The sequence below is a fragment of the Dama dama genome, chromosome 1, assembly GCF_033118175.1.
Source record: "Dama dama isolate Ldn47 chromosome 1, ASM3311817v1, whole genome shotgun sequence".
Taxonomy (NCBI): domain Eukaryota; kingdom Metazoa; phylum Chordata; class Mammalia; order Artiodactyla; family Cervidae; genus Dama; species Dama dama.
The window spans coordinates 31,540,733-31,554,012 of record NC_083681.1 but is presented as its reverse complement, the minus strand read 5'-3'; the positions used below and the strand labels follow the sequence as shown (position 1 = coordinate 31,554,012).

General features: G+C 51.0%; 1 protein-coding gene across 3 annotated transcripts in view; it reads right to left on the bottom strand.

Annotated features, from left to right (window-relative positions):
- The window catches only part of POU2F3 (POU class 2 homeobox 3), an 88,354-nt gene extending 75,845 nt beyond the window's left edge, over positions 1 to 12,509 (bottom strand). For 2 of the 3 annotated variants that reach the window (XM_061146092.1, XM_061146099.1), the window contains exons 1-2: positions 5,863 to 6,163; positions 5,184 to 5,252 (exon numbers count right to left, since the gene is read on the bottom strand). In XM_061146092.1, the coding sequence (XP_061002075.1) occupies positions 5,184 to 5,244 (61 nt within the window). In that variant the 5' untranslated portion in view covers positions 5,245 to 5,252; positions 5,863 to 6,163. Of the gene's footprint in view, positions 1 to 5,183; positions 5,253 to 5,862; positions 6,164 to 12,393 lie in introns of those variants that run through there. The other variant, XM_061146087.1, reaches the window with a different exon arrangement.
- Between the last annotated feature and the right edge of the window lie 771 nt (positions 12,510 to 13,280).

The following is a 13,280-nucleotide window of genomic DNA, read 5'->3' as shown; positions in this document are numbered from 1 at the left end:
ATAGAACTGTTGTAAAGGCCAAATGCTTTGTTCAAGTTGCTCTTGGCAGACACAAGTTGCCTCTGTTATCCACTCCACCATGAAGTCCTGGAGAAAAGCTCCTTGAAGACAGGGACGGTTTCTTCATCTTTCTGAACCCAGGGTCTGATACAAGGGGACCTGCCAGCGAAGTCAGAGGAGAGATCGGAGCCTGAACTCAGCAAGGCAGCTGGAGGAGTCAGAGGAGAGTGGGCCGAGAGGGATGAAGGAAGGAGGGGATGTAGGGGCCGAGGGAGGCAATGGGGTGGACAGGCAGCTCGGGCCTGAGGAGGCCCACACACAAACGCACCATGTGGGTGTGTGAACCGATGAATGAAATTTTTGAAAAGCAGAGTTGCGTACACATCTTTAAAAATCCAGCCCTTAAAGATTATCCAGCCCCAAACCCTCCTTTGTTGTTGTTATTTAATTGCTCAGTGGTGTCTGACTCTTTGCAACCCCATGGACTGTACCCTGCCAGGCTCCACTGTCCACCAGATTTCCTAGGCAAGAATACTGCAGTGGGTTGTCTTTGCCTACTTCAGGGGATCTTCCCAGCCCAGGAATCAACAACCCTCCCCACCTGTCTCCTGATTCTTTACACTGAGAAGCCCCCAAATCCTCCTTAATGGGGAGGAAAATCAACATCCAGGTAGGGAACACTTGCCCAGTAATCTGCAGGGAGTTAACAGCCTGAATCAAGCAGGTCCGAGTTGATTCCTGGTTAGAAACTGTGTGATCCTGGGCTAGTTAGTTTTTCATTCTGAGTCACAATTTCCTCATTGATAAAAACGTGGATTGTAAGAATGAAATGAGGTGATGTAGTTACAGCTGGCTCCATGGGCCTGGGTACGGGAAGGAGGCTCCGTAGATGTGACTGGTCTTAATCTTCTTTTTCCCAAGACCACCCCATCTGTCCTCCCTTGTGTTGGAGGCTACATCATGACCGGTGTGGTCAAAAGTCATAGGGTCAGCTGCGTGGGTGCTTGGGGCTGGTCAGTTACAGAGCCAGGGGCTTTTGAAGTGTGGGTAAGCTTATTTTCTTATCAACCACTCAAGGGAGAACAGAAAAAAAAAAATGATGTCAGCTCAAGACTGAAGGAAAAGTAAAAACAGGGATTCAAAGGAGGGATTCAGAAAAGTTTAGAAGCCTAGAAACAGCTTTGGAGAAGGGAACAGCAACCCACTCCAGTATTTCTTGCCTGGGAAAATCCCATGGACAGAGGAGACTAGTGGGCTATAGTCCATAGGGTCACAAAGAGTCAGACACGACTGAGCGATAAAACAGCAACAAGAGAAACAGCTTGGTCTTCTGCAGGTTGTGGAAACAGCACTGGACAAGGGATCGGGAGCTTTCTCTGATCCTTCATGCGGTCACAAGGATACTCTGAATTTACCTCTGTCTGCCCAGACGCAGGAAAGGGAAGGATGAGCGGCCTTGCCAGGTCTCTAACAGCCAGGGAGGTCTGTGTCTGGACCGGAGAATGCTCTCCTTTGCCGGTCTGGCCAGCATGAATGGGAAATTCACTTCCCTTTCTCAGCTCCCACCGTGTGCCCCTTGGGGATTTCACACAACACCGAGGGTGTTCTCTGGGAGCTGGGGCTTTCTAGGTCACCCTTGTTTATAGTTCCTTTAAAACCCAGAGACAAACTACCCCTTAATTCATGCACTGCCTGGAAGGGGAATCCGCCTTTCAAAAATCCAAAGGAAGCCATTAAACCAGGTTGGTAACCACTGTGACTCACCATGAGTTTTCCTTCATAAAAAATGAGTCAGAATGACTTTCCAGGAAGTTTGGTTACTTTAATTAGCTACCTCTTTTTTTTTTTGCCCTTAAAAACATGCAGTAATTTGACAATCACCCAAGTATGGATGCTACCAGCTACCAAGCTGAGCCCCTAAAAGTGAAGGATCTGGGGGTAGAGGTGTTTCAGACAACATGGACTAAAGGGTCTCCTTGGAGTGGAGGACTCATACAGATTCTTCCCTGAGTGGTGGAAGAAAGGAGCAGAATCAATACCTAGGGTTGACCCTCGAGGCCTGAGTGAAGGGGTGAAGGGCACTCTAGCTACCTGCAGCCCCAAAACTCTTAGCAGCAAGGTTCATTATGTACATTGCATCTTTTTTTTTTTTTGGCCAGGCTCATGACATGTGGGATCTTAGTTCCCCCACCAAAGATTGAACCCACGCCTCTTGCAGTGGAAATTCAGAGTCCCAACTGCTGGACCACCAGGGAAGACCCCAGAATCACAAAACCTTAATGATGTCATTTGAGGAAATGATGGCCACAGCTGTCATGACTGTGCTAATGGCTTTAAACACACCAGCTCTCAACCTACTTTCTAAGGATGGACATTAATTGTCCCCTTTAAAAGACATGAACTGGGACTTCCCTGGTGGTCCAGTGGCTAAAACTCCATGTTCCCAATGCAGGGGGCCTGGGTTCAATCCCTGATTAGGGAACTAGATCCCACATGCTGCAACTAATCAGTAATCAACTCATCAACTAAGTGTAGCCAAATCAATAGACAAAAATAAATTTTAGAAAAAAGATGAAACTAAATTAACTTATCAGATCACACAACTAGTAAGCAGCAGAGCTGTTTTCTTTACCCTACATCTGTTTGATTCTAAATCCATACTCTTCAAAGGTTATCTTTTCCTGCCTCCTGGGGAAGCAAAGTGGTCTAAGGTCACATTTTGAACTGACAAGTCACCGGGATGACAGTTGTATTTGAAAGATCCAGTTTATGTTCAGATTCTTTTTTTTTTTTTTTTTTTTTATGTTCAGATTCTTGAATCTACAACCTAGTCTGTGCAAGCTCCTACACTCCCAGACAGGAGGCCGGAACTGTGGAGATGGCCGGTAACAAATAAACCTTCCTAATCCCACTCAGTCGTGTCTGACTCTTCGGGACACTATGGGCTGTAGCCCGCCAGGCTCTTCTGTCCACAGAATTATCCTGGCAAGAATACTGGAGTGAGTTTCCATTCCCTTCTCCAAGGGATCTTCCTGACCTGGAATCGAACCTGTGTCTTCCGTAGCTCCTGCATTGGCAGGTGAATTCTTTACTTCCCTGGAGGCTCAGCAGTAAAGAATCTGCCTTCCATGCAGGAGACTTGGGTTCTATCTCTGGATTGGGAAGATCCCCTGGAAAAGGAAATGGCAACCCACTCCAGTAGTCTTGCCTGGGAAATCCTGTGGACAGAGAAGCCTGGCGGGATACAGTCCATGGGGTCGTAAAAGGGTTGGACATGACTGAGCAACTAAACAACCAATCCCTACTCAGGATCTGAACTCCCTCCATCTCTTGGCTCACTTTTCAGGGTTTTATTATAGGTCCTTCTTGCTCCCGACACAGGCACCTTGACTTGGTCCCATAACTAATAACAGAGCTCCAGACCTAGCCTGCTAAGTGCACTCTTCCACCCATATGGACACTTTCTTAACTGTGTCCTCATATACCTGGGACAATATACCTGGCCCAGATGAACAGAGTTGGCTCCAGCCAGCCTGCTACAGGGGGAGGGTGACCCAGGTTCTCCTGAAACAAGGCTTCTGGACTCTCCTTTTTCTAGGGAACAGTTCAGAACAGAGACAGGCCTGATACTCTTCAGGAGAACTGCTTTGAAAGCCTTGCTTGAGTTCTGGAGATTAAAGGCAATTTTCTTCACAACTGGGAAGAACAGATGCCCCACTCCATAGACCCTATAGTAACACATACTCAGCTAATAAAAAAATTGACCAATGGTTGTAATTGGCCCACTCTCTCCTAACTTAACTGTCCCCAGACACAAAGCAAAATATAAAACCTGTGCCACCACCTGTGCAGACAGACAGTATCAATACTAAACTGGGAGGGGGGCGGGCAGGAAAGTTTATGGTAAATATATCCTACAGATGCCTCCACAAGACCCCCAGTTTTCTTGTCTCTGATCCAGAGCCTTTTAGCTTCAAGAATGGAACTAGACTGGGACTTCCCTGGTGGTCTAGTAGTTAGGAATCTGCCTTCCAATGCAGGGGACGTGGGTTCCATTTCTGGTCTGGGAACTAAGATCCCACATGCCACAAGGCAACTAAGCCAGCCCGCCTACCCTACAGAACCCATGGGATCCCATGTACCACAACTAAGATCCGGTGCAGCCAAACAAATAAATACCAAAGGAAAAAAAAAAAAGAATGGAATGAGACTGCACCTGAAGACTTGGGAAAAGATTTTAGCTCTGGGGGACATCGATTCTCTTCCACTTCTAATTTTTACGCCTCTAATGATCTAGATGAAAGACTAATTGAGGTCTTGTTGGGATGCTATTAAAGTTATTTGGTGGTGTTACAATTTATACTCATCTTTCTTTAAGTTCTTTTTAATTATATGGAGCTTTCAAAGTAAGGACGTCAGAGTTAAAAGCAGGGAGCTATGAAACTTTCTTCTCAATTCTTTTCTGTTCTTTTTCTTTTATTCACAAAGCAAAATCATCTCCAGGCACTAAGCCTTCCTTTCTGGGTCTATTTACCACCCACATGCATGTAATTTAGAAGACGAACACTGGTACATGGGCCTCTTTGGTTAGATCCTTGAGTAGGATTATTGAGAAATCTGGGGTTAAAAGGCCTTAGTTCCCATTTACCAAAGACAGGTTTTGCCTTCCATCAGCCAGTAGCAGCTGGGAACACAGCCTGCTGTTTCTAGGGGTCTTGGAATGGCAAATGAAGAAGTGAATCTCAGAACGTTCCTGGGGGTCCAGTGGTTAAGATGCCAAGCTTCCACAGCAGAGAGTGTGGGTTCGATCCCTGGTACGGGGACTAATAATCCCATATGCTGCATGGTGCAGTCACAAAAAGAAAAAATGGTGGAGGGGAGAAGGAGAAGTGAATCTCCTCCCTCACTTGTTTGTTTCTAAGGATCTAAGGCCCTATCCTAGCCTAGTTCCAGAGACTTTGTTCTACTGTAGACCAATGTCTACTGTTCAAAGGCTCCAGGGTCATACCCCCATCTCTAGGGAACCTCTTCATTTCCTGACTCAGCCTTTGGGTCTGATTGGCTGAAAGACCAAGCCAGAAAGGATACATGAAATGAATAAGAGATTCATGATTTGATGAATTCCAGTAACCCTCTCCCGCCCTTGCTTTTCTGTTTCCATCCCCAGAAGAGAAGACCCTTACCTGTGTCCACCTGGCTTAGAGCACTTCGAGCATCTGTAGAATCTGCTACGTCCCCACTCATCTTGACATCTGCAGGGAAAACACAACTGATTTTAATAACAGGTCACAATTTTTCTTGCTCTGACATATGTGGCTGTAACTAAACAGTGAAGATGAATGTGTAATTACAACAACCATCAGACTTTCAAATTCCTGATTCCTGAACATACAACTATTAGAATATTCATAAGCTTGGGGGCACATGTACTCTGCTCTCAGGCTAGCCTCCTTTCCCCCTTTCCTGGGCTACTGTAGGGTCTCTCCCACTTTGTAGCATTCGTTGCCACTACCTTCCATCACCAGGCTCAGCTGGTTAAAAATTTAAACAAGGGGAAGGGTACAACAGAGGGTGGGTGGAGCATGGGGGAGAATGCCTCCCATTCTTCATCCTCATTTCATTTGGGATCTGGAGAATGTAAGTAATTTTTAAAGGAGCGTAAGAAATCCATCTCCCACCCTGCCCCCCACCCCCACCATAATAACTCTAACCTGGGAGGTAAGAGCACCCTTGAACCAAGGCCTGCCCTTCTCACCTTTCTTTCCCAGTCCTGCCTCTGTTCTCTGTCTGATTCTCAGAAGTCAGCCCACTGTCTAGGGAGCAAACCCTAGTATCTGTGTGGCCCTCTTTGGGAATCCTTACCTTCTCTCCTACTCCTTCAACATTTGCAGTTCTTAGTAAGAGAGGGGCGGTGAGCGGGTCAGTGCCTCACAGCGAGAGAAGGCCTACACAAGGCCCCCGTCTCAGTCCCCAGGTGCTGCTGGTCTGGCCTGTCTGCCCTGCTTCATTTCAATAAATTAAACATTTACCCACAACAGACAGCTGCCACTACCTAAGAGGCCCCTAAGTCTCCTCCAGGAGAGGAGAAAAGAGAGAAGAAGAGAGAAGAAAAGATGTAACTTTGAACTAACTCTCTTTCTCTAGACTCCTCTCATTAAACCACTCAAATACTGAAGCCGTTAAAGACAGAAGAATATTTTATTCAAATTGGGTTGACCCCCCCCCCCCACCTTACCCCCACCCTCTTCTCTGGGGCAGCATTTTAACTCTTTCAAATCTGATAAAGTCTGGGTGAGCCAGTTTGCATACCCAGCTCCCCAGCCAATGTCAGGTAAGCAGGCCATCTTCATTTGCATCAGGTAATCAGGCAGTTGGCAGTCTGGATGCCTGAGGTCTGGAGAGGATCAGGATGAGGGAGAAGGGTTGACCTCCCCCCGGGGGAAAAGTGGGAAGAAACTCATTTATTTATTTAGTTTAGGGCAATGACGTGTGTGGCTCTGGCAGAGATTTAAATTGTGGTCCCAGGGGTAGCAGTGACCGCAATGCAGAAGGGGTGACTGTCACGCCAAGCAAGACAGAGATGGGGAGTCCCAAGGCTCTCCAGACCTTGGAACACCCCAGCAGCAGGGGAGGGTGTAAGCAACTTTAGGAGCCACTGGAGTTTGAGGAGTATTTTTGAGATCAGCCTAAGTGACCACTCCCAGATAAATACGTGGAGCCCGGTATAGCCCGCCTCAGACATCCATGCTGTCCTGTGTGGTTACAGACCTCGAGGGGAAACCCTGCAACCACACCCGCCACCCCTCTCAGTGCATGACACTTGAGAAAGCATTTCGCGAGCCTAACCAAAGTCCTTCCTGCTGCAGTTTGAAACTTTCTGTACAATCTGTCATGCATAAATCTGCAGCGTAACTAGTGTGGGCCACCTGGACACGCCTGCAAAGGATTTCTGCTAGCCCTCACTTTCTGCTCCAGTGGGGAAACGGGCTTTGCTTTGTCCCACCAATGAAGTCCCACCCTTGAGCTGGGCACCTTGAGCTGGGCATTGCCTGCCACAGACAGGCTCAGTCACACTCCCCCATAGGGATTCTCAACAGTGCTGAGAAAAAGCCAGAGACTGATGAGGAAGCTGGTGGAGGGGGTGAGTTCTCACCCTCATTGGGCTTTTAAATCTGCTTCAGCAGTCCTGGGAATGCAGAGTACAGATTTTGACAGCAGACAGACAGACCTGGATTTAATCCCAGTGCCATCCTAACTAGCAGGGGGAATCCTGGCCACACATGTGAACCTGTTTTCTCAGCTGAAAAAAAAAAAAGAAAAGGAAAGAATGATACTTCCCAGAGTTATTGTGATGAGCAAGTAAGATATTGAATGAAAACAGCCTGGCACAGCATTTGGCACAAAGAAAGCACGTAATAAATGAATGAACTAACCAGATACTTAGGGTTCGATGGGGGTCCCCTTCTCCCATTACAATAAACAGCTTTGGTTTTCTGTCTCAGCACTATCATAATTTGTCCTTTACGTGGAAAGGCATCTGCATTCTCCAAATTCTGACTTCATTAGAAAAATGCTCATGGGAACAGGAAGAGTTTAAGCAGTAGTAAGCCTGGGATGATAACCAAGTATTCTGAATCAACTTATTTCAAACTTCTGACGTTTAAGAAGGGTAACTTTTTAGCTCAACTGTAATTTTATGCCTGTAACCCAGACTCTCCTCTAAAACCCATTCCCTGCACCATCTTTAAATCTATCGCAAAGCCATCTCTCTGACCTTTTAAATTAGCATTAAAAGGTAGTCCTATCAAAAAATAACTTTTTAGTTATTACTACTATTTAGTAGTCCTATCATATCAAAAAATAACTTTTGAAAGAGTCAAAGGCTCCACACTCTACCAGGACATCTACTCGTTCGATGTACCCATCATGGGAGCAACATCGTGATACTCTGCGATTGGACAGAGATGTGGGTCTGCATGGAGGGGCAGGCTGAGATGATCTGTAAAAGCCCTTAAGTGCCATAGGATGCTAAGATATTGAGAACCTGTTCCTGTTGGGTAGGAGGCTGAGGCTGATGGGCAGAATGAGCTCTTGGGTCTCAGCCTAAAAATGGGCCAACACCGAAACTCCCCGAGATGCCGTAACCCTTTGCCTGTCGGACAACACTTGCCGGAGGTGAGTGGGGGAGGCGTGGGGTGGGGCCAGGCTTCTCTGCTGTTCTTATCTCAGTTGGCACTGAGGAGGCTCCTTGCCATCACTCCCTTCCCTGGGGAGGCTCAGCTGCTCTGTGTAAGAACCCAGATACCAGACAGCCCCTCATCTGCCTCACTGGCGCCGTCATTCTCTGAAGCTGGGGCGAGGTGTTGGCTGCTGGCCTTGCCCTCCTGATGCCTTGGCATGACCCAGCAGCAGCCCCTCCTGACACATCGGTGAACCAGGATGTGTGTGTGTGAACCTGTAGGAGCAGAGTCCAAGGGGCAGCACTTCCCCAGGCTGCGGGCTGAGCGCCCACAGTGTCCTGGACCTCCTGGGCCCAGGCGGCGCTGGGAAAGCAAAAGGTCCACTCCCCTCTCTCCTACGGTCCATCTTCAACTCTTGGGAAGGGACTGGAGCTCCTCCTGACTTCTCCCTCCCACACCTACTGCTGGGGGCACGTCTCCCAGAAGCAATTCAAGGGGCCTATCAGTCCTACTTCTAAGCTAGCCATGTCTCCAACTCTTGTGTGGAGGAGACAACTCTCGCCTCCACTTCAAGAGAAAGGCACACCCTCTCATGAGACCTTCCAACCCTGGGGTCGTGAGCCATAAGTGGTATCAGTCTGTGAGACCTGAATCTTCTTTCCCAACCCTGATGAGGAACAGCTCACAGTGAGGAAAGAGGCAAAACAAGAGGTGCCCTGGGACTAACCAAGTGTCCCCCTTAGGCTGAATTCCACTGTCTCCTCTGTCTCTTCTGCCCGAGGTTTTTGACTCCTTTTTTTTTTTTTTTTTAGCTACACTGGGTCTTTGTTGCTGCACATCAAATTTCTCTAGTTTCGGAAAGTGGGTACTGCTCTCTAGTTGCTGGGTGTGCAGGCTTCTCATTGTGGAGGATTCTCTTACTGAGGAGCACAGGCTCTAAGGTGAGTGGGCTTCAGTGGTTGGGGTGCACGAGCTTAGTTGCCCTCAGGCACGTGGGATCTTCGCAAACCAGGTATCAAATCCCTGTCCCCTGCACTGGCAGGCAGGTTCTTAACTGCGCCCCCAGGGAAGCCCTCTGTCTGACTCTTGTCTACCCCTCCACCTGTTTGGGGCCTGGGAGGGAGCAGCCCCTCTGTGGCTGGGGTGTCCTGTGTCTGGTGGCCTCATGCATGCTCGGGTATTTGTGTCGAAGGAGAGGCACTCTACAAAATACAAAGTGCTGAGGCCCCAGGTAGACCTGGATCATGGCTGGCACCCAGGTTATCAGAGTGAAAAGACGGGCTGGCACAGGGGCTGACATGCTCACGGAGCTGCTGAGTGGGGGGCTTCTGGGTAGTCAACACCCTACTTTGTGTGCTCCCACGCCCCCTCCAGACCCCACCCCAAAATGTTTTAGTAAATCAGTGCAGGAGGAATCCCCAAGGGCTCAGATTGGGAATTCGCAGGGCAAGTGCTGTTTATAAAGTATCCACAGGATGCAGGATCACTGGGAGGGAAAAAATAGGGCTCAAAAGAGACCAGATTTCAGGATTTTCCTGGTGGTCCAGGAGTTAAGAATCCATCTTGCCAGCCTGAATGGGAGGGGAGGAATGGATACATGTGTATGTATGGCTGAACCCCTGCTGTCCACCTGAAACTATCACATTTTTATGGTCTATACTCCTATATATATAAAAGAGTCCAGCTTGCAATGCAGGGGGCAGGGGTTCGACCCCCAGTCAGGGAACTAAAATCCCACATGCCATGGAGCAACTAAATCTGCACATCACAACTAGAGAGTCCATGTTCTGCAATGAAAGACCCTAAGTGCCACAACTAAGACCCGACGCAGCCAAATAAATATATAAATAACTAAAAAAGAGAGAGAGAGACCAAATTTCCGCAAAGAGGATCCTGAACTGAGAGACCCTAGAGAGGGGCCCACGGGGAGACACTCCATAGATGGACCCTCCCTCAGAGACCCCACAGCAGGGCCCTCAATGAAAGACCCTAAAAAGACGACCTTGGAGTAAGAAGCCCACTGAGAAGACCCAGCAAAGGGAACCCTCAAATGGAGACCCAGTCAGAGAGGCTTCACAGAAAGTCCCAAACTGAGCGATCCCTTTGAGGTGCTGTTGAAGGGGAACCGGACACCACAAAGGGGCCAAGAAACCTCACAGGAAGGCTGGACAGCCCCAAGGGGAGACAGGCTGAAGAAGTGGGCTGGGGAGTGGCAGCAAGCAGATGTAGAGAGATGACTCAGGTTGCCCGGGTGGACGCAGACCCCACCTGAGGAGGCAGCGCCCCTCGGTGTCTGCCTGCAGGGGACAGGGCTGGGGGAGGTGCCAGGCTTCTGATAAGCATCAGCCTGGAGCTTCCTCCCAGGCCAGGCAAGGAGGGCTCGGCCTCCTCACCTCAGCCTCACCCTCTAGGACTCTCGGCAAGATCCTCTTCACCCTCAGGTGGCCTCCCTGCTGGGTTGCAGGGTCCCCCCTCCCCCTACTTCCCCCAGAGCAGGAGCTTCCAGAAGACAAGAGGTAGAAAACCCCCAAGAAGTCTCTGATCTTCCTGAGGTCTTGCTTCCCGCGTGTGCCGAGGCCTTCTTGGTGGGAAGTGAAGGAACGAGAGCCCAGGATGGGCTCCTGGCCATATACAGCTCCATATTGGTGCTTCAGGATCTGGAAATGGACTTTCCCCAAACATTGGATGATACCCAATTGGATGGTTCCTTCCGCCTCACCGAGCCCTTCCTGGCACGTCCTGGTGCCCAGGGATCCACTCAGAGTTAACACCTCACTGTCAGCTGGCTTTCTCTCAGCCGCACCAGGACTATGTCTGGGGAAACTGGGGTCCCTGGGTCTCCTCTGTGCATCCACTGCTGCTTGATTTCAGGACTGGCCACTCCAGGAAGGGCCAAACTCTCCAGCCTGCCCTGCTCCTTGGGTTGGGTCTTGAGAATTGCTCCCTCCATTCTTCCTCCAGAAAGCCAGGTAACAAAATTCCCACCAATAGCCCTGAAGTCCTTAATAAAGGCCATGCATTGGGTGCTGCCCCTTTTGAGAGGCAAGTCGCTGGTTTGAAACGGCCAAACCAGGATCAGCTTTCTTCACCTGGAGTCCTTCTCTGCTCAGGCCCTCAGACCCCCAGAAGGCCCACTCCAGCACCAAGTCCAGCCTCTGGTATTAGGAGCCCCTGTCCTCCCCTGGATGGGGAAGGAGGGATCAGCGTGGTGAATGGAGAGGGCCTTGGTTCATTCCATGCCCACAGACCTTTCATGCAGGGGAAACTGACTCCCAGAAGAGTATTTCTATGGCCTAGGTTCCCACCCCTGGGGAGAGGAGAGCTTGGAATCTAAATCTATGGGACATAGAACAATGAATACAGGAACTGGGTACCCCTGGGTCTCCCCCGCCATACACCCACTGCTGATGTATCTCTCACACCCCCTCTCAGAGAGATAGAAGGACTTCCCACAGAGCCCTGAGCAGGCTGCTCCTCCGGTAGGGTCCCACAGAGCTCCGGCCCAGCCCCTGCACATGGACTCCCCAACCCCGCCGTGCATCAGCCTATAAGGTCACCTAGATCCACACAGCTGGGGAGCAGGTACACCTTCATCCATGGGGTCTGCTCCACCTTCTCTCCCAACATACCTGAGGACAGGTAGACTCCCCTCTGATACTCGCCAGACGTACTTCCCTAAGCCCTAATCAATACACGTGCGCCGAAGCAGCTGCCCTGGTTGTGCCTCTGTAAATGCCCAGCTCTGTTCGCTTCTCCTAGGCACTCTTAGACGGCACAAATGTCCATTTGGCCTCCACTTCATATAAATGCCGGGGACACCAAACACCAACATGTGGATACAAGCACTTCCCTCACTTCTGCGCTCCCAGGTCCACACCCCTGGTTGAGCCAGTGAGCCACACTTCTGCAATAAGTGAGCAGGGCAACTTCCCCGAGCCTAGGACAGCCCAGCACGCCCAGGTCCCACAAGTTGTGGCTCTTGGGGTGCTGCGAGCCTTCAGAAGCCCTGCCACCCCCACGCTGTAGCCCCCACCTGCATTCTTCCCCCAAGCCCCCCAGACATTCCAGGCGCCCGCCCGCCCTGGGTGACCCGCTGGCCACACCGCCCTCTCCTGGCCTCAGGGGAGCAAGACCCCCGAGAGCGGCGCCCCTGTCCTTCGCCCCTTCCCGCACGCAGGGACACCTGTCAGAGCTCGTGCTCTCCGCCCCTCACCTGGGTGCATGGGTTCCAGATTCACCATCCTGCCCCAGGAGGGGCCAAAGCCAGCGCCCCCCCAGGCCCCTCGCGTCTGCCCCAGCCGGGCCCCGGGGGAAGCCAGGGTCTCCTGCCTCCTGCCCCCGGCCGCCACCGCCGCGGGAGCCGCCGCCGGAGCCGCCGCCACCGCCGTCGCGCGCTCGGCTGCTCGCTCTCGGCCGCCCGGGCAGCACTCGGCGCGGCGGGATTGCCACACTCCCCAGGTGAGCACGCCGCGCGGCGGGCGGCGGCCGCGGGCCACGCCCCCTGGCAGGGTCCCCGCGCCTGGCCCCGGGCCCAGGCAAAGCAGCGATTTGCATTCGGGGAGCCGGGGGCCGGCGGAGGGGGCAGTCCGTGCTGCCGGGGCGGTCCCAACCCTGCGGAACACCTGTCCCGGGCGACCCAGGCTCCCGGTCCGGCTCGCCGTATTGAGGAACCCCTGGAGGATTAACCAGCGGGGGGCCTGAGCTGTCGTCTGGACAGATGCCCCAGCCCTTCGAGGAGTTTTGGAGTGTCTGGAGAAGCCACAGAGTGTGCTGGAAAGAATCTAGAGTTGGAATTCTACCTCTCAGCCGCTTGCCGGCCGTGTAACAGAGAGTAGGCTCATCACCTCCCTGAACTCAGCTTACTCACCCATAAAATGGGACAGGTGCTAATCTTAACTGCGTCTAATGATAGGAACTTAGCAGGTGCCCAAGCTCACCTAAGTCCCCATGCATCCTCATCTCCTCCTGGGACCTGGATGGGGCCCAGGTAATTATCACGTCTTCTAGGTAAAGATTCTGTCTCTTGCCTGCTCTATCAGGTTCCAGGTCGCTGTGAGGCTCTTTGAGAGGATGATGTGAAAGTTATTTACTGAGTGACCG